The sequence below is a fragment of the Vulpes lagopus genome, chromosome 21 (genome assembly GCF_018345385.1).
Source record: "Vulpes lagopus strain Blue_001 chromosome 21, ASM1834538v1, whole genome shotgun sequence".
Classification (NCBI taxonomy): Eukaryota; Metazoa; Chordata; class Mammalia; order Carnivora; family Canidae; genus Vulpes; species Vulpes lagopus.
The window spans coordinates 35,083,359-35,110,067 of NC_054844.1; the positions used below are offsets into that span (position 1 = coordinate 35,083,359).

The 26,709-nt window shown below is 37.6% G+C and overlaps 1 protein-coding gene across 3 annotated transcripts in view; it reads right to left on the reverse strand.

Moving 5' to 3' along the window:
* Nucleotides 1-26,709, reverse strand: part of ADAMTS20 (ADAM metallopeptidase with thrombospondin type 1 motif 20) — a 163,776-nt gene that overhangs the window by 17,985 nt on the left and 119,082 nt on the right. For 2 of the 3 annotated variants that reach the window (XM_041736786.1, XM_041736785.1), the window contains 9 exons: nt 23,714-23,881; nt 14,601-14,774; nt 14,356-14,526; nt 11,427-11,627; nt 10,705-10,834; nt 10,398-10,492; nt 10,218-10,312; nt 9,564-9,697; nt 2,912-3,003 (listed from right to left, as the gene is read on the reverse strand). In XM_041736786.1, coding sequence (XP_041592720.1) covers nt 2,912-3,003; nt 9,564-9,697; nt 10,218-10,312; nt 10,398-10,492; nt 10,705-10,834; nt 11,427-11,627; nt 14,356-14,526; nt 14,601-14,774; nt 23,714-23,881 — 1,260 coding nt within the window. Of the gene's footprint in view, nt 1-2,911; nt 3,004-9,563; nt 9,698-10,217; nt 10,313-10,397; nt 10,493-10,704; nt 10,835-11,426; nt 11,628-14,355; nt 14,527-14,600; nt 14,775-23,713; nt 23,882-26,709 lie in introns of those variants that run through there. The other variant, XR_005984934.1, reaches the window with a different exon arrangement.

A 26,709-nucleotide genomic window follows, 5' to 3' on the forward strand; every position in this document is an offset into this window, starting at 1 on the left:
ACGTGAAAAGATGTTCATCATCATTCATCACCAGGGAAATGCAAATCAAAACCACAATGACATATCACCTCATATCTGTCAGAATGGCTAAAATCCACACATGAAACAAGTGTTGGTGAAGATGTGGAGAAAAAGGAATCCTCATACACTGTTGTTGAAAAAGCAAACTGGTACAACCACTGTGGAAAACAGTGTGGAGTTTCCTCAAAAAATTAAAAATAGAACTACCATATGATCCAGTAATTGCACTACCCCTGAAATACAAAAACACTAATTCGAAGTGATATGTGCACCCTTATGTTTGTTGCAGCATTATTTACAACAGTCAAGTTTTGGAAGCAGCCCAAACATTCATCAACAGATGAATAAAGAGGAGGTGGTGTGTTAAAAAAAAAAAAAATATATATATATATATATATATATGACTATTACCCAGTCACAAATAAGAATGAAATCTTCTCATTTGCAACAACATGGATAGATCCAGAGAGTATAATGCTCAGTGAAATAAGTCATAAAGACACATGCATATAATTTCATTCATATGTGGAATTTAAGAAACAAAACAAAGGAAAAAAGAGACAAACAGAAAAAAAGGCTTTTAACTACAGAGAACTAACTGATGGTTACCAGAGGGGAGGTGGGTGAAATGGGTGAAATAGGGGAGTAGGATTAAAAATGCATTTAACATGATGAGCACTGAGTAATGTATAGAATCATTGAATCACTGTATTTATACAGCTGCAGTTTAACACTATATATCAACTATACTGGAATTAAAATTTGATAAAAAGAAAAAAAAGAATTAATTATTCACAAATTGTTTCAAAAAAGTAGAAGAGGATGGAATACTTCCTAATTCACTTTACAAGGCTAGCATTTCCCTAATATCAAAACCAGATAAGGACCTCAAAAGAAAATTATTAGGCCAGTATCTCTTATGAAAATAGATGAGAAATTCTCAACAAATCAAATCAAATCTAGCAACATATAAAAAGAATTACACTCCATGGCCAAATGGGATCTCTCCCAGGAATGCAAGGTTGTTTCAACATAACGATAGTCAACCAGTGTGATACACCACAACACTGCAAGAATGGACAACAACCATAGGATCACCTCAGTATGTGGAGAAGAAGCATTTCAAAAACTGACACTGTTTCATGATAAACCCATTTAAATTAGGAATAGAAGAGCACTTTCTCAACTTGACTGAAGGTATCTACAACACATTCACAGCTAACACACTTAACGATGGACTGAATGCTTTTCTCATAAAATCAGGAATAAGACAAGTATGTCTACTCTCATCACTTTTACTTAACACTGCTATGGAAGTTTTAGACAGGGTAAGGAGGCAAGATAAAAAATAAATAGTATCCATATTGCCAAGGAAGAAGTAAAACTATGTTTATTTGTAGATGACATCACTGTGTATATAGAAAATCCCAAAGAATTCAGTAAAAAACTATTATAACTAAGAAATGAGTTCAGCAGGGTTGCAGGATAAAAGACCAATTTATAAAAACCGTAGGTAAAAATTAGTGATTTATTTGGGCCCCAGATCTGGGGGCTCTTTTTAGTAGACAAGTCTCTCTTGCCAGAAGCCTTCTTTATCTTGAGCTGGAATCCTCTCCTCTAGTTATGCCTCTTGGGATAACACACTGATCTTATTCCTCTTTCATGGAGCTCTTTAAATATTTAGAGATAGTTACCATAACTTCCAATTCTTTCCCTAGCTACTTTCATTTTCCTTATGTGACATGATTTAAACCCTCCTTTTTTCCCCTGGGTTTTGCCTCCTATCTCTAGATATATTAATAATTTACCTTTTTCAGAAATTTAAAATCTTTAGAGGTCAATATTGTGTTTGGGTATTTCATGATTACATGGAATGGTTTAGAAATTACTCCATAATCTACATGAGTCATACTGAATTCATGGTGGTTGGATAAAATACCTAGGTCTTTTTCATGTGACTTCACTGGATTTCTTTTGCATTTCTGGACCTAAAATCTATAAATTTATTCCAGTTAAGTTTTTCTTATTAATTTGAGCCCATACTCCTAATGTATTTGCTCTCCTTTACGTGTCCTTCTGTAGTATAGAAAATGCCCTCTCTTTTCAATATAAGCATACCTTCTCCATCATATGATGAAAACAGTGAATTGGACATTCCAAGAAGAGAATGCTCTGGCAAATCAGTAGCTATTTCTCTTTAAAATATCAGTATTATAATCATTACTTTTTGTACATGATTTTTTCAGTTAGTTCCAAACCTACCTAACAATGCCATATTACTCTGGCTTACGTTTCTCCATTTGATTATAACACTGTTTTTCACATAGACTACAAAATCTTTTGCTAAAAATGAGATGATAAATTTCTTCTAGAAAGCATACTCTATACTGGAAATCACAGAGGTGGCAGAAAGGGTGTATGAAAAGAACTCTGGAAATAAAAAATAAAACAAGAATAAAGTCATGGAAATATACTATTTCACAAATAAAAGAAAATTACTCTGGGATTGGTACAGACCCAGAAAGCTAATATAACCAATGTTAGCAACAGTATAGGAAGGTCACATGCTTGTGATCCATTCCTTCACTTTAGGTATATCCATTCATTTCCATTGGTTGGAAAGGTTAAAAATGAAATGTATGATGAAAGGAGAAATAGGTTCTTAACAATTCGAAATCCTTGTTATTATACACCTTTCAAACAAACCTAAAATTGGCAACAATGTTTATCCTCCAAAATTTATCTCTAACCTTTGAAATAAAATTCATATAGGAAATTCACGTTTCTCTATTTACTTATGTTTCTTGCAATATTCTGGTCAAGAAAACTAAGAGAAACAGTATCCATTTATTTTTTCATAGTGAGGGAAAAATAAACAAATATGAAATACCTGTGGGCATCTGGCAGCACTATAGCAATCTCCAGCTGTGGCAAATGGCACTGCTTTTCCAAATATTGTCTGAGCAAAAAGAAGATCTGTGGCTAAAAAAATAAATGAAACTTTTCAGCATTGAGGCATTGTATATTTTTCAAACTTCACTGCAAAACATACAGTCTTCATATTATATTCTTAAATATATTTATATAATTAGTTCAAAATTTTAAGCAAATGTGCTATGCAATTATAGTACACATGTCAGATTTTCAATAAAAAAATTTAATACAAAGATGTTTATCTCAAAAATTGCCCTAAAAATGGCAGGTACTTGTGTAATTAATCCAGAAGTTCTTTTTTTTTTAACTCAAAATGGATGAAACATCTAAATGTGCAACAAGATTCCATCAAAATCCTAGAGGAAAACACAGGCAACACCCTTTGAACTTGGCCACAGCAACTTCTTGCAAGATATATCTATGAAGCAAGGTAAAAGAAAAGCAAAAATGAACTATTGGGACTTAATCAAGATAAAAAGCTTCTGCACAGGGTAGCCCTAGTGGCAGAGTGGTTTAGCACCGCCTGCAGCCCGGGGTGTGATCCTGGAGACCCGGGATCGAGTCCCACGTCTGGCTTCCTGCATGGAGCCTGCTTTTCCCTCTGCCTGTGTCTCTGCCTCTCTCTCGCTCTCTCTGAATGAATAAATAAATAAATCTTAAAAAAAAAAAAGCAAAGCTTCTGCACAGAAAAGAAATAGTCAACAAAACTAAAAGACAACCTACAGAATGGGAGAAGATATTTGTAAATGACCTATCAGATAAAGGGCTAATATCCAAGATCTAGAAAGAACTTATTAAACTCAACAACAAAGAAGCAAACAATCCAATCATGAAATGGGCAAAAGACATGAACAGAAATCTCACAGAGGAAGACACAGACATGGTAGTGGAAAGGGAGGTGGGCGGGGGATTGGGGTGACTGGGTGATGGACACTGAAGGGGGCACTTGTCGGGATGAGCACTGGGTGTTATGCTAAATGTTGGCAAATTGAACTCCAATAAAAGATCTTTTAAATAAATAAATAAAACTAAATGCCTTATTATATTTTACCTTATAGTGAATATCTAAAATAAAATGCAAGAGCAAATTATAGAAGAAAAAACATTAAAGGTTAATACATCATGACAAAGCCACACCTGAGTGCTTATAGACGATATATATGATGTATATCAATTCACTTAGGCAACTGAAATACAAAAACATCCAGCTAAAACATTTGCTTTTTTGATTTCTAATATTACTGCATTACATTATTATTTTCTTTTGAATCTGACTTTTGCTAACATTGTTAGTGTGTCTCTTCCCAACATCATGTCCAATGAGCTCAGGTTGGTCGTTCAAAGTTAGCATGGTGGGAATATATTTAACCATGAACGTTGGTAAATGCTATAAACCATTTTTTTCCTGGTTGTTAAACATTTATCCACACACCACTGCTTATCCTGGCACTTATGGGTTAGGCTGAGGCAGGCAGACACAACTTTCAAATCAAGCATCCTTTGATACTATCTCCCTCATCTTTGCCTGGACAACCCATAGATACCCATAGATAGCTCTAACTCAGCGTGCCCAAACTAAATGCATTATCTTTTTCTCCAAACTTATTTCTTCTGCTATATTTCTCATCTCACTGAACTATATCACCATCCACCCTGGTATTTTGGAAATCTTTTTAAATATTCTATGTTGCAAATCCTCATATTCCTTCTGTCTGAAAGTTCTACAGAGTGTACCTCTTTAATACTTCACAAAGGCTCCCTATTCTTTTCTTTTTAAGATTTTATTTATTTATTCATGAGAAACACAGAGAGGAGAGAGAGAGAGAGAGAGAGAGAGAGAGAGGCAGAGACACAGGGAGAAGGAGAAGCAGGCTCCATGCAGGGAGCCTGACGTGGTACTCGATCCCAGGTCTCCAGGATCACGCCCTGGGCTGAAGGCGGCGCTAAACTGCTGAGCCACCGGGGCTGCCCAAGGCCCCCTATTCTGAACCATGTCTTATTTTAAGCCTGCATCACTTTCTTTTTTTTTTTTTTAAGATTTTTTATTTATTTATGAGAGATAGAGAGAGAGGGGTAGAGACATAGGCAGAGAGAGAGAAGCAGGCTTCCTGCTGGGAGCCCAATGTAGGACTCGATCCCAGGACTCCGGGATCATGCCCTAAGCCAAAGGCAGACACTCAACCACTGAGCCACCTAGGCATCCCAAGCCTGCATCATTTTCTATCTGGATTATTAGATTAGCTTCTTAGCTATTTTCATGGATACAATTTGTTCTCCAAGTTTTGTCCCTCTTGCTGAAACCGTCCCCCAGTGGTTTCTCATAACTTTTAAAATTCAAATTTGTAGTTAGTATACATTGTTTTTTATGATCTGCTCTCTGGGAACTTCTCTAACCAGCTGCCATCCCCCAATTTCCACTTAATTTATTCTTAGAGAAAAATGGACTTTTTTATTCTTTAACAGAAACAATAGGTTCACCTTTCCAGGCTTCTGTTTATGCTGTTCCCTTCTCCTGAAACTCCTTTTCTCCACTTCAGTTAATTCAAATTTGTCTTCAAGATTTCCTCAAGATGGCTTGTTGAGGAAAGTTAAAGACTTTTTATTCAACAAATACTTATTTAGAATCTATTATGTATTGGATATTATTTTAAGTACTCTAAGAACACATCAGTGGAGGAAACCGAGGCTGATGGAACCTGAGTCCTAACAGAGTGAGACAGGTAATAAAGTAAATGTTACATTAGACTAGGGGTGATAACTGCTATAGAAAAAAACACAACAAATTCATTTAAAAAAAGGAGAGAAGGGGATTTTAGGAGTACAGAGTGTTCCAGGATGACCTAATTGAGGAAGTGAAATTAAGCAGAAACCCAAAAGAAATAAAGGAGTAAACCATATAGGTAACTATACACAACTGTTCCAGGCAAATAGAACAAGGTGCAAAGGCCTTAAGATGAGAGCATCCTTGCTGTGTTTTAGGAACAGCAAAGAGACAAGTGTGTCCAGAGCAGAGTATGCAAGGAGGGAGCAGAGAGGTGATGGAGATGGGAGGTCATGTTGAATTTTGTTGACCATTGGAAGGAGTTTTCATTTTACTCTGAGTTACATGGGAAGTGTATGGAGAGTTTTGATCAGAATTCATGTCTGTTAAAAAGATGAAGTATGATAATGTATAAAACATGACGTGGCTTGGGACACCTGGGTATCTCAGTGGTTGAGCATCTGCCTTTGGCTCAGGTTGTGATCCTGGAGTCCTGGGGTCGAGTCCCACATCAGGTTCCCTGCAGAAACCCTGCTTCTCCCTCTGTCTATGTCTCTGCCTCTCCCTCTGTGTCTCTCATGAATAAACAAATAGAATCTTAAAAAAAAAAAAAAAAAACCATGACATGGCTTACGTTTTATAGGATCACTCTGTCTTGTCTGTTGAGAATGTAGGTCAGGAGGTGGGAGAATGGTACAATGCTGAAATAGGACTACTACAATTTTAGTAGGCATAATAATCCAGGTGGAAAATGGTGTGGACTGAGATGAAGGTGGTAGCAAATGAGGTAGTAAGAAAGTGATAGTTGATATGTGTCTTAGCTCAAGCTACCTAACAAACCACCATGAACTGGGTGGCTGAACCACCATAAATCTATATCTCTAAGATCTGGAGGCTGGAAGGTAGAGATCAGTGTGCCAGGATGGCATTCTGGTGAGGGCCCTCTTCCTGACTTGCAGATGGTCATCCTTCTTACTGTGCCCTCATATGGCACAGAGAGAGCTCTAGTGTCTTTTCCTCTTTTTATATTGGCATTACTCCCATCATGAGCACCCTACCTTCATGACCTCATCTAAACCTAATTATCTCTCCATAACCAAATATCATCACATTAGGGATTAGGGCTTCATCATATGAATGTCGGGAGACACGATTCAGTCCATAGTAACATATATGTTAGAGATTCACCTGACAGAATTTGATGATGGATTGCCTGTAGGTGGAGAGAAAGGGAGGAGCTAAGATGTTGCTAGATTGTAGCCGGAGTAATTAGGAGATTATAGGTACAATTTCCTGAGATAAAAATTTGGGATAGAGTAGATGTGGGAGGAAATACTGAAAGTACAGTTTTGGATACATTGAGTTTGAGATGCCAATTAGACATTGACGTGGGTGTGCTGAGTCAAGAGCTGAATACTGGAGTTTAGGGAAATAGTACATATTGGAGGTATACATTTGGGGCCATCGTTTAGAATCTATAAATAGGATGAGATTCCCAAAGGGATGACTGTGTCCCAAGGCTCTTCAAGATTCAGAGTTGTGGAAGATGAAGAGTAACCAGTCAAGCTGAGAAAGACAGGAGAAAGTGGCCAGGACAGGAATCCAGTAAGGTGAAAACCAAGAATTGTCACTGGATTTTGAGAAATGGAGGTAGAATTGGTAACTTAAAAGGGAAGGTAAAGTTTGCTGGGCAAATGTTCTCAAACAGGTACAAAGTCATGAGACTAGAGCACAAGAGAAGGTTGCCTTCGGTGGGAGTGGGAATAGTCCACCCACCGTGAGTAGGAGGGAAGGAAAAGTATGTAGGTAAAGATTTGGGTAGGTTCTAGATGGGGTGGTGGTAGATTGTGGAAATGCTCTTCTAGTTTAGTTTGTTTTTTCCTCAGTGACATCGGAAGCAAGATTATTGGCAATGAGCTAATAAAGCGGAAGTGTTGGAAATTTTAGAAATTTGAAGTTAGAGGAGATGCTAGTTGGGCATTTAGGGGGATGGGGGTGGGAATGAACTAGTGAAGGGCAACAGGATTACTCAAGCAGCATGTAGCTTGGTATCCATGCATTTAAGGTGAGATCAGTCAGAGGGGCAGTATATAAGGTGCCACACTCATGTTTTATTACAAGCGCAGCACAGAGGAAATGTTTAATCAAGACTAAGTTCCCCTAAAAAAAAAAAAGACTAAGTTCCCCTTATGTACTTAGCAATGCTACAACATGTGTATTAAACAACAACCCGTATTTATTGAGCATTTACTATATACAAGGCAATTAGTAGGTACGTTACAAGTATTATCCTTTAATCCTCGCCAGAGAGGAAAACAGAAGGAAAGAAGAAAGAAAGAAAGAAAAAAAAACCCTGAGAGGCAGTTTTCACTTTACAGATGAGGGAATTTAAGCTTAAAGAGATATGTCCAAGGTCACGTAACTGGTAAATGGATTCAAAGAATTTACTCCCAGTCAACTCCAGAGTCATTAACAACAGTATAATGTTTCCCCAGTTCAGTAACAGTAGGTGTTCAGTAAATAGAGGCTATTATTACTAACAAGAAGAGTTCATCATCATGTGTCTGTGATTTAGAGATTTTTTACTCATGCAATCCCTGCCTCAATAATTTTTTTTTTGTTTCTTTCTTTCTATAGTGTCTGCACCATGCTAGGTACTGGTGATTCAACTGCAATTTAAAGTTCCTGCTCCTGGGATCCCTGGGTGGCGCAGTGGTTTGGCGCCTGCCTTTGGCCCAGGGCGTGATCCTCGAGACCCGGGATCGAATCCCACGTCGGGCTCCCGGTGCATGGAGCCTGCTTCTCCCTCTGTCTATGTCTCTGCCTCTCTCTCTCTCTCTCTCTCTGTGACTATCATAAATAAATAAAAATTTAAAAAAATAAAAATTAAAAAAAAAAATAAAGTTCCTGCTCCTGAAATGAACTTCTTTGCCTTTTCTTGTAGGAATGCAAGTTCCAGAATGGCAGGTTGCGTCGTGTTCAGTGTATATTAGGTTCCATAAATATGTTTTGATTTTACTATACTCTGAACTACTTCCTAGAAAGGCAGCAGGTATAGAAGCTGGGATCTGTGGGTGGGACTTTATCTCTCAAGGCCAGTTACTAACTCTATGAATTGGGACAAGTCACTTAAGTTTTATTTTATTTTTTTTTAATTTTTTATTTATTTATCCATGATAGTCATACAGAGAGAAAGAGAGAGAGGCAGAGACACAGGCAGAGGGAGAAGCAGGCTCCATGCACCGGGAGCCTGACGTGGGATTCGATCCCGGGTCTCCAGGATCGCGCCCTGGGCCAAAGGCAGGCGCCAAACCGCTGCGCCACCCAGGGATCCCAGTCACTTAAGTTTTATAAGTGCGTCTTAATTTCATCACTTGCAACAATGTGATGCAATTCTGCTTTAACTAGTACAGAAAAAAAGATCCAAAAAAAAAAAAAAAAAAGAAAGAAAGAAAGAAAAGAAAAAAAGATCCAATGAGACAATTTATGGGAAAATACTTGACAAATTGTGACCTGAAACTAATGTTAATTATTACTGTAAGCCCTACAAAAGGCTTATACAACTATGTTGAAGATATTAGCTTCCTTGTCTTTAATGTGATTGAGGATTTTAAGGTAAAGGGTTTTATCTTGGAAGGGCAGCATCTTATCACTGCTGTTACCACTGCATTTTTATTGAGTCCCCGTAGTCCACGTCATTGCAAGAGAATTATGTAGCTGATAACTCTTTTTAAAAAAATTAAGTAATTATTGCACAATGCTGGGCCCTTCTCTATACCCTGGCTACCCACATATTAGAATTTCACTAGCAAATAGAGATCTTTCATTTTAGAGATTCAGCACTTACTTTTAATTTGCATGGAATTGAGATCAATTCTTATTTTGCTGAAAACAGTGCGTCCAGCAGCCAGGTAGTCATTTTTACACGCACAGTCTTGCCTCCTACTTCCATTAAAAGGACATTCATATGGATTTTGTAGTCTGAAACAACATTAGAATATTTTTAGTATTAGATGGTAATCCCATCACGGAGCTAAATGGTAAACTTTGGAAGTGGGAAGGTAAAAGATGCGCTCTTTAATATTATAATGTAATTTAAATGAGAAAGAAGTAAAAACTACTCAAGATTAACATATTATCCTCAATGGGAAGTTCAAGAATGGTGTATGGAAAATAATTCAGCTATAGTTCTCAGTTCTCCTCACCTTTATTACTGGTATTAATTTTGTTTCTATTAAAATACACTTAGCTCTAAACTCTTTTTTGTTGTTCCACAGCTCCCCCTCGGTATTTTTCTTAGTCAATCTGTGAGCATGTGTTAGTACTCAAGTATTTGTTATTCAACAGGCAAGGACAACATCTGGCTTAGGTCCTAATATTTCCACCTGCTCCTAAATTACTTGTCCCGCTTGTGAGATACTCAAGTATCACTCTGAAAGCTGGAACTTCTAATACTCTTGATGGACCATTACAATGCACGGATAAGCCAAAAATCTCCTACCTAACACCATACACTTCAGAGAAGTTGTCTTCTTCACCTTTGACCAATGATATATATTCCTTGGGGTTCTCTGAGTGCATGCCTGCGCAATAGATCTGGAGGGAAAATGCAAACATCTAGAAAAGCCGTTTCCAGTCAGTGGCCAATGTTAAAATCAAATACAAACTGCTTCCAAAATACCTTTATTATTCTTCCGTTAATGTTGAGATCATAGTCGCCATCCTTGGTAACGTTGTTTTTCACTTGGATTTCTTTGCAGCTGGTGAATGTTTTACCTTCAAGGACAAGTGAATGTAACTTGTTGACATTGAACCAGTTACAAACAATAGCATGAATTTAGCTCACTCATACAAATATTATACTTGGAAAAAATAGGCATTTTGTTTTGCAGAGCATATGAGCACTACAAATATTTATTTTCAAACTTTAATTGAAACTTCCTAGGAACACTTACATATTTGGTAGATTTTTAAAATCGATTACTTACAGTCATTGATGTAACACTTCTTTTGAGCATTTGGTTTTAAGCGCTTTAAACATAAGTTACTGGGCCAACCATGTTCAGCCATGCATTCTACTCTTCTCTCCATTGTCCCAGCTCCGCAAGTCACTGAGCACTGTGAACAGGGTACAGTTTAATGGATCCATTACAGTATAATGGATAAAAGGCCAGGAAACCCATATTTCCTTCTCTCACACTAGGCCCCTTTGGAACAAACTGACGATCAACTATTTTGTATAGTTATAGCAACAGAATATAGTAAATACTTGATATGCATTAATTAGTGATGGTTATTAAGACTACAGAGTTTTTCCCTCATTGTTATATGCTAGGGTTGCAAAGTAACATTTACTTGCTCTCTATCAAATTGGCAATGGGATATAGTACCAATGACTTTCATTATTCATATGTTAGATCTATTTACTTCTTCATTTGATCAATAAATATTTCAGAAGCATCGACTCAAAATGCAAGCCACTGCGCAAGGCTCTCTGAAGAACGGAAATAAGTTATTAGTTATGGTCCCTCCTTATAAACAGATTATCGCAAGCATAGAGAAAGAGATATTTAGGTAAGTAATTGAAAGTGGTTTTTATAGACAGAAGGGGTAGGAGACTAGATCTGAGATCTAGTTAGACATGCAGATTACCAGGCATCCTACACCTAGAAGATCTCAAAGGGCTTTCAATTCATAACTATATACTGACCTTGCTCCATTTCCCCACTTTCCAAGTGGCCATATGCAAACAGCTCCTAAAATTGCATTTGTAAACCTGAGGGGAAGGCAGCACAGGACATTCTCGATAGTCTATAGGCCAAAGTTGATGAAGCTTATATTTCTCAGTAGGCCAGATTGCAATGCAATATGTAATCCTTTGTCGGTGACTAAATCCACAGTTACCTGCACACTGAAAAATATACGATTTTAAAGGGAGAAAAAGATGCCTTTAAATTTAACGAGGGCCTACTACTTGCCAGGTGGTTAATACATATTAGGCTACATCATCTCCACAATAATCTTATTTAATAGCCTAACTTACAGATGAGTAAATAAATGTTCAGAGATATTAGGTAACATTTCCAGATGTGTGCCAATAAATGGGAAGGATGCAGACTCAGGCTAGACTATCTACTGGTACTGCCTATGTTCTTTGGTTTTGTTTTCCATTACACTGCTAAAAACAGTTTAATTGGATAAAGCTTTATCTCCTGATAGGCACAGCTTCAGATAAATGGAACATATTAGGGGTTCTTACCTGAAATAAAGAACAGTTATGATACCCACCATTTGCTTCAACGTGGATGGAACTGGAGGGTATTATGCTGAGTGAAATAAGTCAATTGGAGAAGGACAAACAGTGTATGTTCTCATTCATTTGGGGAATATAAATAATAGTGAAAGGGAATATAAAGGAAGGGAAAAGAAATGTTGGGAAATATCAGGAAGGGAGACAGAACATAAAGACTCCTAACTCGGGGAAACGAACTAGGGGTGGTGGAAGGGGAGGAGGGCGGGTGTTGGAGGGGCATGGGTGACGGGCACTGAGGTGGACACTTGACAGGATGAGCACTGGGTGTTTTTCTGTATGTTGGTAAATTGAACACCAATAAAAATTAATTAAAAAAAAAAGAACAGTTATGATTAACTTACTAGTAACTATATATGTTAGCATACATTTATCTTAATACACATAATGTGATGTATAATACCATTTGACTAAAATAACTAAGTGATAGATATAAATTAAAGAGCAAAAAATGGGCAAATCAATTTCTGCTTCCAGCAATAATGGAGCAACAAGAAATAAGTTACCTTCTAATATAAAGCAACAAAAACATCTGGTGAAAAGATAACAAACAATGGCTTTTCAGACACTAGACGTTGGACAATAAAGTGGTACATGGGAGACATAAATAAAACAAGTAATCCTACAACTGCTCTCATCTGCTACCTTGAGAGAGCTTCCAGGTCTTGGAACAAGAAAAGGAAACACAAAGGGACAGCAGAGTTCTGACCTGTGCACATACACACGTGAGGACATCAAGTAAGGCCAAAGAATGAACCAACCAAAAGATAGAAATTACTGTATATGGTACTCACATGGGATGAAATATCATGCTTATTTTCTCCAGCCAGACTGGAAAACTTTATATTCATGGGACAATAGGTATATTACTCAAAAGGGTCTTGCCACAGAGGAGAGGAATAATGTACCTTAGACTAAATAATGCACTGGCCTGACCTAACAAATCTTAAGAGCAAGACAAGAAAGGATCCAACTGTCTCCAGACAGAGTAACTTCATTCCAGAGTGAAGCTCATAATATGTGCATAGGAATCAAAACTATCCAGTAGGCAAAAAGGTAAAATTCATGTCTAACATGAAATCAGGAAAATTTACAGGGCATGCAAAGAAGCAAGAAATTATAACCCACAATGAGGAGAAAAACCCAGCTTTCAAAGCAGACCAAGGGGGTGAGTGAAAACAGCCAACTAAGGATCTTTGAAAATTCTCTCCTCCATAAAAACAATGAGAAGTTAACCGAAGGTTTACAGTGGTCTGGGAAGCATTTATTTCAAAACAAGGCTAAGTCTCAGGATGAAGAAGGAGCTTTGTGGTGTTTTGACTTACCCTATACCCATTCTCCCCTAACTCCATAGCAGCCTTCAAAATCAATAGTCCTGCAAACACGGTGAAAACCAGCAGCCTGGCAGCCATAAGAGAGGTGGAACTGGGTTGGACATCCTTCAAAACTTCCTTCCCACAGAACTGTCATAATTTGAACTGTTTGATGGTCTTCTAGAAGATCCCCCTTGCAAGGCTGACTTTATTTGACTCGACTCAGAGCTTGCCCAGTGCAAAAAGCCATTTCCCTAGGGGCATTTGTTGAGCCCAATTAAAGGCCACTGTTTAACTTTACAGCTTCCAGAACAGGGATAACAGTTTAGAACAAAAAACAGGCTAGTCAAAAAAGCTTAAAAGGAAAATCTGGGAAATGAAATATAACAGCTTTGAAAACCTCCAATATATTCATAGGAATCTGGAAACCTGTGGACATGCATGAGGTTGTGCGCATGTTCAGGGCTGCACACATGCTCAGGAAGCACCTGGGAAGGGCCTACACTCTCATCTCTGGCTGACATCCAGGCTATGCACAAAATCAGGACATTAAGCTTAAGAAAGAGCTGTCAACTTCCTGGCTGGGTGTTAAAGGTGCCTACGCCTTTTATTCTATCTGCATTGCCATTACTCTATCTGCACCATCCAACTGTCAGTGGTTTCATTCCCGCGATTGATATGCATATTGTTATCTACCCCCTTAGTCAAAAATTTTAAATGATTTTATTTATTTGAGAGAAAGAGAAAGAGAGAGAGAGAGTAGGAGCAGGGGGAGGGACAGAAGGAAAGAGAGAAGCAAACTCCTCGCTGCGCAGGGAGCCAGATGTGGGGCTCAATCCCAGGACCCCAGGATCATGACCTGAGCTGAAGGCAAACTCTTAACTGACTGAGCCACTCAGGTGCCCCCCCACCCACTGTATTCCAATTTAGTGACACAGTTTCAACTGTGTCAAGTTTGAGACTCAGTTGTTGAGACTCTTTCCAGGATCAAAACTTCTAAACGTTCTTTGTCTTACCTGTGATGAGTCTCCTGTTACCACAATATACCTGCAGGAAGGGTTCGGGCACTCTTTGATAGAAAGAGGCCTGGTGGAAGGATCACAGAAGCTCTCATTCACTTGACTGTTTTGTGCATCAGTGCACTTGACTTGCCGATGTGTCTCTTTTTGGTTACATGAAGTTGAACACTAGAAGTGCAATGACAGAATGAATAACACATTCTTTCATGCAATTCTTTGAAATTTTGCTTGTCAGTACTCACGTTCAGCCACTCTCCTGCCACCCACTGGTACTGTATGCAGTCCTGGTGCCAACATTGCCGCTGAGAATAAGGCCGAGTGGATTGAGCACACATTTCTTCAGCCACCCGACCAACGCCTCTGAGTCTACAGTACACATCTCTTTGCTGAACTCCAGAGCCACAGGTCACAGAGCACTACAGAGAAGCCCAAATGATTTGAGCAATTAGCTAACAAATATCAGATTTCAGAAAGATAGCAAAATAGTGCCATGGCCTGTTTTCTTATTTCTTTTAAACATAGCCTGATATTATCAGGCATTAAGTAGAAAATACATACAATTAGTATTTTTAAGACTCTCTAGTGTGAAGCATCTATACAAATAGGCAAATAAATTTTCTTTTTTTTGTAGTACCCCCTTAAGCCTTATGGAAACTATGACAAGCTGTATGACAAGTTATGTCAGACACTCCATCCCAATTGACAGCTCCCTATTCTCACTTAAATGTTCTTAATATCTTTAAAACTCATTGCACAACGAAACTATTCTACTATATTGCTTTTTTTTTTTTCAAAAAAAGATTTTATTTATTCATGAGAGACACAGAGAGAGAGAGAGGCAGAGACCCAGGCAGAGGGAGAAGCAGGCTCCATGCAGGGAACCTGATGTGGGACTCGATTCCGGGGCCTCAGGATCACACCCTGGGCCAACGGCAGGTGCTAAACCGCTGAGCCACCCAGGGATCCCCAACTACATTGCTTTTAAACATCACTTAAATTCTTAGACTATATGCATCATCTCCCTCAAAGGAATAATAATTTCCAAAATTGTGTTATATATTCATTTTTATACTTGCAGCACCTACGGTAGTTTGGGGACCCAAGTATTTGCTAATCTGCTGATTCATGATTATCTTTCAATGGACAAGTGTTTGGGGAAGCTGGTTGTATAAACCATAATAAACTTGGACCATCTTATCTTAGCCACCCCAGGTCTCATTTCTCTTCTGTGCACAAAGGAGATTTTGTATTATTTGCAAAATTTCAAAGAACGTTTCCATACATTTATTCCTGGTAACAGTTCAACCTCTGACAAGCAGTGCTGAAGACCTGAGACTCAGAGATGATAAGTCACTTACTTGAGCTCCTGCCTCTAGTTAGCAAAATGAAGCTCAGTTCTTCCTGACTCTAGATGCTGAGGTGTTATTGCGATGCCTGTGGGGGATGGAGAAGGATCTGGTAACCTCTCAGAGCGCTTGCTCCTCTAAAATGCTAGGTTCTATTACAACAGAGCTTGACTACAACCAAGAGCTGTGGTACCGACATCAATAAACTATGGAGAATGCCCAGGGTATTTATTTAATTTGCAAGCTTGGTTTTTTTATACTCTTTGTTATTTCAGAAGGGATGAGAAGTCCTACTGAGGAATATCTGTGGTCTCATCACTGTTCCCAGTTTTGATATTGTAAGGGTAAAAAATCATGTCCTTTGGGGCACCTGGATGGCTCAATTGGTTAAGCATCCCACTACTGATCTCTGCTTAGGTCATGATCTCAGGATCATAAGATGGAGCTCCATGATGGGTTTCATGCTCTGTGTGGAGTCTGCTTGGGATTCTCTCTGCCGCTCCCCTTGTTTGTGTGCAAAAATGCACTCTCTCTCTCTCTCTCTCTCTCTCTCTCTCTCTGTCTCTCTTTGTCTCTCTTAAAAAAATAAATGAATACATCTTTAAAACAAATCAGGTCCTTCACCAAGTTCTATGTTTCTGCAGGAGTCTCAGAGGGACAAACTTCTTTTTCCACAACAACAAATGTATATCTGCAGCATATGGGTTTACCATGAATGAAAAATTTTTAAGATCCCACAAAAGCTAAGAACTTGGCTCACTTGTAGACTTGAATCCCTCATACAAACTGTTGTAGCATTTTACTCTAAATGCATTTGACAATTTAGTTTTCTATTTTGTGGGTATAAGCAGTAACCACTGACTTGAAGAGAGTTTATATATATTTTTTAACCTATGAAGAACAGTCTTACCTACATAGCTTACATTTACCTTCATTGTATGCTTAGGCAGTTGAATTTTGCCCCCATTGAGTGTTTTCACAAAAAAACAGCTCCATTGCATGGAGACAACAATAATTTAGTGTGTGTTCTATGCTAGACACAATATTAAGTAGACTAAAATGTCTGGATGTAGTTTAGCTTATCTGAACCTCTTGTGAAAATATTTAGCCTATAAAATAAGGCTCCTGCAAACATTTTCCAGGGATAATTTCAGAAATATAAACTACATTTGGAAAACTTCCTACCTCTAAACCTGGAAAAATATAATTCACAAATCATAGCTTAGCAAGAAGTTCTAGCAGACAAATATAATTTTCTAAAATTCAATAAACCACAAGCGTTCACTGGTCCTTCTTTGGTCACAGCACATGTTTAGAAAAATCTTCTGTGACCATGGGTAACTACTATTACGGACCTCTTCCTTTCCCTTCCCCTATTATGGAAAAAAAAAAAAAAAAAGGTCTACTACTTGGAAGAAAACAAGTAACTTCTTGTTTTACAGTTTTTTTAAAGATAAGAGTACAAAAAAGTAAACTGATGCAACTTTAGATTTGAACAGAAAAGATAATATATGGCTTAAATGAAATATTTCTTAACCCAATGCCATCAATAACCTTAACTGCCAGATCCAACAAAAAGGTTTCAAATCTTTTTCTTAATCTCACCGACACATTCAGCAGCATTGATCACTTTCTGTTGAGCCACTCTGGCTTTTGTGATTGAAATCCCTTCAGGTTCTACTCTGCTTTTCTTAGATTGCTCCTTCTCAGAGTCCTTAACTGACTCTATTTTCTCAGTTAAGCCTTAAATGTTAGCATATCCCGGGATTCTGGCTTTTTTATTTTAAGATTTTATTTATTTATTTGAGAGAGAGAGAGAGAGAGAGGCAGAAATGGTGAGAGAAAGCACAAGCGGGCAAGAGAGGGAGAAGCAGACTCCCCACTGAGCAGGGAGCCCATTGTGGGCTCCATCCCAGAACCCTGGGATCATAACCTGAGCCAAAGGCAGACACTTACCCAACTGAGCCACCCAGGCGCCCTTGGGATTCTGTTTATGACCTGCTTCTCTTTATACCCCCTGAGCACTCTAAGCAATTTCTTCAATTTTCTTTTCTTTTTTTTTTTTTTTAAGATTTTATTTATTCATAGACACACAGAGAGAGAGAGGCAGAGACAGGCAGAAGGAGAAGCAGGCTCCATGCAGGGAGCCCGATGCGGAACTCGATCCCGGACCCCAGGATCACACCCCAGGCTGCAGGCAGCACCAAACCGCTGTGCCACTGGGGCTGCCCAATTTCTTCAATTTTCTAAATCTGTTCTCTCCAGCCTTGATCCTAATTCTGACCTTGGCATTTACATTTGCATGTGCTTACAAGAATGTTTTATGTATTTACAGAAATCTCATGTGTCTTCTATGTAGATATGTCAAAAGCACCTCAAAATGCAACATTTCCAAAGCAGAACCTTTGCCAGGCCAGGTCCCCTACGGTGATGGATGCTGTGAAGATATGATTAATTCACTCTTCGGTTGAGTGACTTCTAGAATGAATTCTCAAGGTACACCTCTACCTCTAAAATATGCATCCTGATTTAAGAGCTTCATAGAACATACTTATAAGCATGTTATACATTAGCTTTTTTTAAAGTCCAGATATCTAATATGAAAACTATAATTACAACACAAACGACTGAATGCACTAACTCATCAACACTGCATAATTTAATTTAGACAGGAAAAATAAGCCAAATATCCTATTTATATGTGATATACTATAACATTGCATGGACTGGCACTTGAAAGACTTGACAGCGGAATTGGAGAAGGTGAACTTTAGCCAATCCATGGGTACTGTAGCTATTTTAGCTACTGTAGAGTGGGCTTAAAGAACCATTAGAATGTGCATTGCAAAAATAGGTTCATCAAACTGCTATTTCATAAATTATTTAAAATGCAAATAGTGAAGTCTTCTCTCTTGATGCATTATTTATTAGTTCTTATTAACAGATTTAGGTTTTGATTTCCTCATAGTTATTTGGAACTATGGTTTAATCCAAGTGAGTCAATAATGTAGCAGTAGTATTAGCAACAACAGAGCATTTGGAATTAGGAAATACTCTAGGAATATGTAACTTCAGTTTCTCTTCAATTTTGAAATTCCTTTTCACAGTTATAGTAAATGAATAGCCATCAAACCTACCCATACTTACATACCTTTAATCTGGGTACATTTGACTACATCCTGAGAGCAGTCATTCCATTTTTGGGTGACTTTAAAGTTAGCAAATACCTATATTGAACTGAAATATTCTTATTTAAACATTTATCCATTGTCCAGAATCTGTTCCCCTTTCCAACACAAAACAAATACATATTCACTTTCATGTGAGAAAGTATGAAGCTGTAAGGGGTGACTATTTTATGAGCAATAGGAGTTGAGCAATAAAATCAAGAAATGCGAGTCCAGCACACTGACATTATAAAGCTGCTAAATCAAACTTAAAACCGGTGACCTAGTTCTGTTATGTAAAGAAGAAATGTCTTTGAATTTAAGCCTCGAATCATCAGGGCTTTTCCTACTTGGAGTAGGACACAGTGGAACAGACATAGAATAGTTGAAGCCATTTGATTATACTTCTCAGGGGATTTGGTAATTTGTCAAGACTTTTTTTTAAAGATTTTATTTATTTATTCATGAGAGACAGAGAGAGGCAGAGACACAGGCAGAGGGAGAAGCAGGCTCCATGCAGGGAGCCCGACGTGGGATTCGATCCCGAGTCTCCAGGATCGCGCCCTGGGCCAAAGGCAGGCGCTAAACTGCTGCGCCACCCAGGGATCCCGGCAACATACTTTTTTGACATAAGCTTGCAGTGAATTCAATACAACACAGAAATTACATTTCTGTTGAATGCATTACCATGGGATGCAGTGACAATCTACAATTGTTAACTTTAGGTGCCCTGGTAGGAGTGGCAATAAGTTGCTAAGGAAATATTAAAAAAAAAAAAAAAGGAAATATAAGGATAGGCTGATGTATAATGATAATAAGGAAATAATTATGACAGCAACTATTGTAAGGAGAGCTTAAGCACACCTGTGTTCAAATGCTTCCCCCCACCACCACTCACACAATTTTAGTCTGTGACCTGTATAAGCTACTTGGCCCCATAGCTGTTGCTTTCTCATCTCCGCACAAGGTCAAGAAGCAACTGTCCCTTATTGCTCCCCTCTTCTTCCCATTTCTTCACTTTTCTGGCAGAGATAAAGTTATGTCTGCCTTGAAACGTTTCTTGATACATGCCTTAAACCAGAGAGCTAGTCATCTCAGCCCACTCAAAGAAAGGCCATCGTAAGTATCAAGAAAGAGGAGAAACGAAGAGAGTGAACAGACAGCATAGAAATGTAAGAACAGAATTGTTGGCACCAGCCAGAAGGGATTGAGAAGCACAGTTTACTCAGCCCCAGAGCAAAAAAAGACATTCCCCCTGTCCTGTGGCTCCAGCCTCTCTTCACTGGTAGAAACATCACTTAGGAAGAGGATCTGGACTCTTGGTCAGTGGCTGTGGAAACTCAATTAAGATTTACTATCTTTCTAGGTTATAAGTGATAATATATGTATATATCAGAAATTTCTGAAAATATATAAATATGGACTTAAGTACTTTGAAAATACAGAAAATATGGAATTAGAGAAATACAAAATCACTTAAAATGCTAACAGCACAGAGTTTCAAAAATTTTTTTTTCGGGGGCTTTGGGAGAAGGGGACATTAGCTAATAGATTTGTGAGATTTTGGAACTTCTCTCACCTTTGGTTCCAGCTCTGATCTTAAACTTGTAGAAAGAAAATTATGGGTCTCAGAGAAGGGGAACGAGGCAAATGGTTGGTATCACATACTCTAGATTCAACAGAGTTGAGTGAGACCCCTCAGGCTGTCTTTCTAAGTTGTCCAACAGAAGTGTCATGATCAAGAGGAGGCAAGAATGCAGGACTTTTTTTTTTTCCCCTTGAGCATAAAAATTACATTTGGATGGTTCAGTAACCAAGTAGATGGAGCATGAGACAATGAGTACTTGAGCACCATGCTGGCCTTAAAAACTTGAATATACAAGTAAAGCTAGTATTCCCAAATAGGTAAAATTAAGTTAAAAAAAAAAAAAAGAAACAAACAAACAAACAAAAAGCCTTTCTGGTTTCAGAAAGTGGAGGGAATTCTTTTTTAAATGATTCCAGTATTTACTTTGCCTCTAAAGATATACAGCTGGAGCCAGAGGATAAATGGCCCCGTATACCAATGCTTGTTTCTGCTTAGCAGCAGTCACTGACATGCATTACTAAATCCTTTCATTGAAAAATGATATCAAAGACCAAATGAAGAGCGCTACTTCAAAACTCATTTGAGCACCTCTGTGGTCACAATTTGCTAAATGAGTCTTTCCATTTGAGGTATAATGTAAAATAGTAATAAAATGAAATTATTTTATAGTGAGTGATTATACTAAAGCAATGTTACAATTTATACAGTCGGAACAACGTAGCAACCAGTGATTATCTCGTATCTGCCTCTGAAATTACACTTCTGTTGAATATATTATTATATGTAGTGCAGTGACAGCCTGCAATTGTTAACTTCATGTGGGTACTTTTTATAGAATAAATCAAAAGCCAACGACTTCACAAATGGTCATTTGTTTCTGGCAGAGATTTGAGGACTGTGTGGGTGTCTGAAGCTAATTTCTATGACAAGGAAAACCAATTCAAAGAGAAGAAAGCAGACTCTGTACAAAAGCATCTGTGTTTTTTAACAGTCCTTGAATATTCATATCTATGTCTTAGAAACCTCTTAAACATGCTCACTTAAGTGAGTCTTATATCATTTTATACTTGGTGGTAAGCCAAGGCCAATTTGTTAGCACTGATGATTGATTCACTGTTGTGGGGCTGGAGGTCAAGGATCAGAAAGCGTCCCTCGTGAAAACTGATCACAGCAGCTGCAGCAGCTGCATAGCAGCAAGGGGGGATCCTGGGGATCAACAGGAATCCTGGTGGCCAAGATGCAAAAATTCTCTCCCTCTTCCACACGCCGGATGGCCCCCGCCACACCGCCCCGTGGTCCCTGAATGATGTCAGATTTAAGAAGTCTCTGCCACAGGCTGGGTTCACTAACTTTACAGCATTTCAGCCTTATGGGAAAGGCACTTTGCCATAATTCGGGCACATCTGGACCCAGATAAAGTGAGGCAAACCCTGATTTTACTCAGGAAACCACAATATGACAAATATATAAATTAAGAGTTAGAAAGTATTTTGGGCAACTAAATTACAATATTCAAGTTAAGAAATACTTAACTAGATGCGAAGTTAGGTGCTTAGTGAACAAGTTACCCATTGTCCCTGAGATTCAGTGGCCTGAGACAAGGGTGAAGAAGTAGGCATGGGTTAGGTTGTAGACTTACCATGTAAAGACAATGGTCAATCACAGAAGATAATAAGAGACACAATGATATCTAAGTTATTTTAGAGCTCACACTTCATGCAAATAAATAATGGCAAAAAGACATAGAGGGAGGCCATTGTCCACCTGGGAAGAGGTGATGAACTAGACTGGAGTGTCTGCAAGGAGACTCAAGAGTTATTTTGAAGGAGAATTGGAAGAATTTGTTGAGTCACTGACTGCAGGGTCAAGAGAGAAAGAGACAGAAGGATCCAGTGTTTCCTTCAGAATGATCCAGTGTTTTTTTCTTAAACAACTTAGTATGTAGTGGTGGTACTTACGAAATAAAATAGGTTTGTGGGAAATCTTTGAAATCGTGGCCTGTGCTAAAGCATGAAAAATCATTTTATTACCTTACCAAAATTCAATGTCAAAGCAAATGCTCATGATATATGTTTGTGTGTGTGTGTGGGAGGAGGATGAAAACAAACATGTTTTCCCCCAGTTTTCAGTCAAATATTAAGCACTATTCTGAACCTATGAACACTTGACAGAGTCTGTCTCTTCTACAAAGAAACCTGAGATGCTCAACTTGGAAGCATTTTATTCAAGAACAATGACAGGCCGACAGTGCCACTCAGAAGTCGGTGCCCTGTACTGAGGCTCTAACCTCACAGAGTAAATGTGACTTAGGAACCCAGGGGGACCTCACTTCTTCTAGATCCTCTCTGAACCCCTATCTTTAATAGACATTCACTACAACATCACACAAAAGCAAGGAATCTGCATCAGCAGAGGAGAGGTTTTCCTTCCATTCTCAGAACTATGCCCTTTTAGAAATGGCTAAGCACCCTGAGGTGCTGCTGAAAGCAGCCAGACAGCCTAACCCCACTGAAATCAGGCCCCCAGAAATTTTTCTAGTGACGTTTCCAACTTCATTCAGGGATTTTACCTCTTTGCTACTGCCCAAGCTGGTCTTTGCTTGACAGTCATGATCAAATGCATGCCACTCTCCATTTAGATTTTGAGCTTTTTTCCCTGAGTATGCCAGGGCACCTATCAATCACCCTCCTTTTATAAACTGAGTCCTCAGTCTGGATCTCATGTATATATCAGCTTCATTTTTTTTTTTGCTGAGTCTTTCCAAGTGTGTCTACTCTAGCCTTAGACTAGCCCAGGCTACCTAGTTCTGACATGTCCCTAACTCTTAACTCCAATTATGATGCTGTTTAGAACTTACCAGTCCCTTCTCCAACATGTAACCTTAGCTCAAATCTAAGACTTTGGTGTGGAAATACGGCAGTTATTAAATATCTTATTATCTATACTTTACTTTTAGACTACCTGGAATAATATTATGATTATGAGTAGATCCCTACCCCCCTGGTATTCAGGAACAGAATTTCTTGTAAAGTTTACAGTCACAAAAAAAAAATCAACCAACGATTCATTATTTAACTATAGACTTAGCAATTGTGTTAACATTGTACATTAATTCAGAGCATGCTGCAAAAAAATGTGTAACAGAATAAAACACACTTTAGTGGAGTAAAGCTGTCATGATTATTGAGACAGAGAATGGAGATTTTCTTTGTAAGCGCAAAAATACATTTATAATTATAAAATACATCACATACCTCCTTCCATCTATTGGCTTTCCATGAAGGGCATCTGACAGATCTACAAGCTTTGTGAGTTCGAGGTTTCTGTAGATGACTGCAATATTTTTCTTCTAATTTCCCTTGGAACTGGTCAACGCAAAGCACCTCACGGTACTTTAAACCTTTACCACAAGAAGCTGAGCACTAGAAAATAAACATGAATGCACTTGATTAATTTTATCTTGACTAATTTATCTTCAAAATGTATATTTAAAAAGCAATCAAAACATCATTGCTTTGATGTTTTCATTAAGATATACTTTGATATTTTTAACTAGAGAGAATTTATAATTTGTCTTTCTGCCCTGGACTACCAGAAGATGTTGATGCCATAAGGTATCCATTAATTCCACAAAAAGTACTGATTGTCTACAGTATACCAAGCATTTTTCTGGTACATAAATGTTTTAGATCTTTTAAGGTTAAAGCTAACTCCTGTTATCACACATAATCATTTAATTTTAATTTTATATGATCACAACCTATTCTATTTTTAATCCCATGTTTCCCTTACTTCGAAGTACATGTTGGATGTTTAAAAAAATGCAATGATTTCTCAATACAGGGATTGAAAAAGGAAAAAAATTATTTTTTTAAGTCCAATTCAGTTCAGCCTTGTTTTTTTTCATCAATCTGGGGAAATATCTCTCTGTACCATCAACCCTCCAATATATTCAGTAAGAAAAAAATATATGTATAATCTCTGTAAAGATATAAGTGAAATAATAATATGACTTCATTTTTCAGCCAGTTGCCATTTAATAAGTAAGGCCAGTGCAATGTAGTGGAAAGAGCTTGGGCTCTGGTATTGAAAACCAGATCTACCTCTTACTACTTGGGTGATTCTAGGCAGATATCATCATCTGTCCAAGATTCTGTTTCTGCATGTACAAATGGAGATAATAACACCAATATTACAGGTTCATTATGAAGATGAGATAAAGAATATGAAAGGTCTAATCTGGACCTATTAAATGTGGTGCATCCTCAGTAAATATTAGCTTCCTCTTCTACTGTTGTCATTTATGTAGTCTCAGGATGTTGGCAATTTTCAGCATGATATATGTACCAGAGAAAAGTTAAGCAAAGACATGGATTCCAGACAACTCCTCTCATACCTCTAAGACAGCTGTTCACATATGGTTTCATTTAGAAACATATACTGAGTTCAGAGAACATCAGATAATATATTATACATTTTATCTACTAGTTCAAAGGCTGTTAGACTTTCTAATACAGACTATTAGATGCTTAAAATATTTTAAATCAAAAAATAATTGGGAGATAATTTATCTTTTTATATTATCTGCAATATTATATCTCATTTGTGTAGCCAATTAATTTAATACAGGGCCTTGATTATTAGGATTTATTACCATATCCAAAATGTTATCTTTAACACAGCTTTACATGTCACTTAGAACATACTTTATTCTGTGAAAATCTCTAAGGGATCTTTGTAACTTGTACTGAGTATACATTCTTTCCTACTGACCTTCTCTTTTGGATCTACCTATATGCTCTATTCTCCTGACTTGATACTTTTCTGTTTCTTGACTTCCCTGTCTATTTTTCAAAGAGTAAGGCATGTTTTACACCAAAGACATCACTTATTATTGAGTATCAAGCATATATTCATCAAGAAATATATATACATATTCACACAAGGAAAAAATGGTATTCTCCTTAGGTATACATTATTTTTTCTAACCTTCATGATCTTTAAAACAGAAGAATATTCATTACTCTTCTTTGTAGCCCTTTTTAAAAAATAAGCATTACTGTGAATATTTAAGCTCAACACAGTTGGTCTTATGGAAGATGTAAAAATATTTAGTATCTTATTCATTCTGTGAATATTATTGCATTTCTACCATAAACCAAGAGTTGCAGACACAGACTCATTAAACATCTCATGCTTTTGCCCTTGATTTATTCTTTTTTTTTTTTTGCCCTTGATTTATTCTCAAAGTGCTTATAATCTATAATTTTCCAGCATGTGCCATTGATTAAATGAACAATACCAAAGTGGATCTTAGATAATATTAAGCCCAATAAGATCATGAAAAACACAAGACATAAAGGCCATGAAAATAATACAATAAAAATTATGGATTTAAGAAATTCTGAAAAGTAGCCATTCCTTTCTGGGATCTTTGATAAGTTCTCAAGGAGAAAGTGATATTTAAACTCAGTTTTGAAGAAGAAGGCTTGTTGATGGAAAAGATGGACAGTCATATATTTGTTTAATATCCTTATTTGGACATTGCCCACATGTCTGTTTTGTAAAATTCTCAGGTTCTGACAGTGCCAAGAATCAAGAGTCCAAGAATCACACCATAACTATGCAGTAAATTATTGATATTTCTGATAAGAATGACCAATTCACTTACAAAACTATGTAATATAAGAGGGGATACTGAAGATTCTTCTTTAGATTCAGCAATATATTTCTGCTATGAGCAGTTATCTACAAATGGAATGTAAACTCATACATTGATAGTGTACTTGCAGTATACTATCAAAGTCAAGATTATTTTTCACAAGATTGAATAGTGTCTCCTACTCTAACTCAAGATCATCTTTCTTTCTCTTCTTTATTATTCTAATCTTTAACCAAAACTATTATTAAATGTAATTTTAAATATTTTTTCTCAAAAAATGACAATAGCTGGGGCATCTGGGTGGCTGAGTGGTTGAGCATCTGCTCAGGATCCTGGAGACCCAGGACTGAGTCTCACATCGGGCTCCCTGCACGGAGCCTGCTTCTCCCTCTGCCTGTGTCTCTACCTCTCTCTGTGTGTCTCATGAATAAATAAAATTGTTTAAAAAAATAACAATAGCTCTTATCTTCAAAAATAGTCAGAATTTATATTCTTGTTTTTTTGAGCCACTAAATTTCAGTCAACATACCTTTCTGACCTTATATTCTGTTACTTTTTAACATGCAGCTTTGTTCCACTTAGGCATAA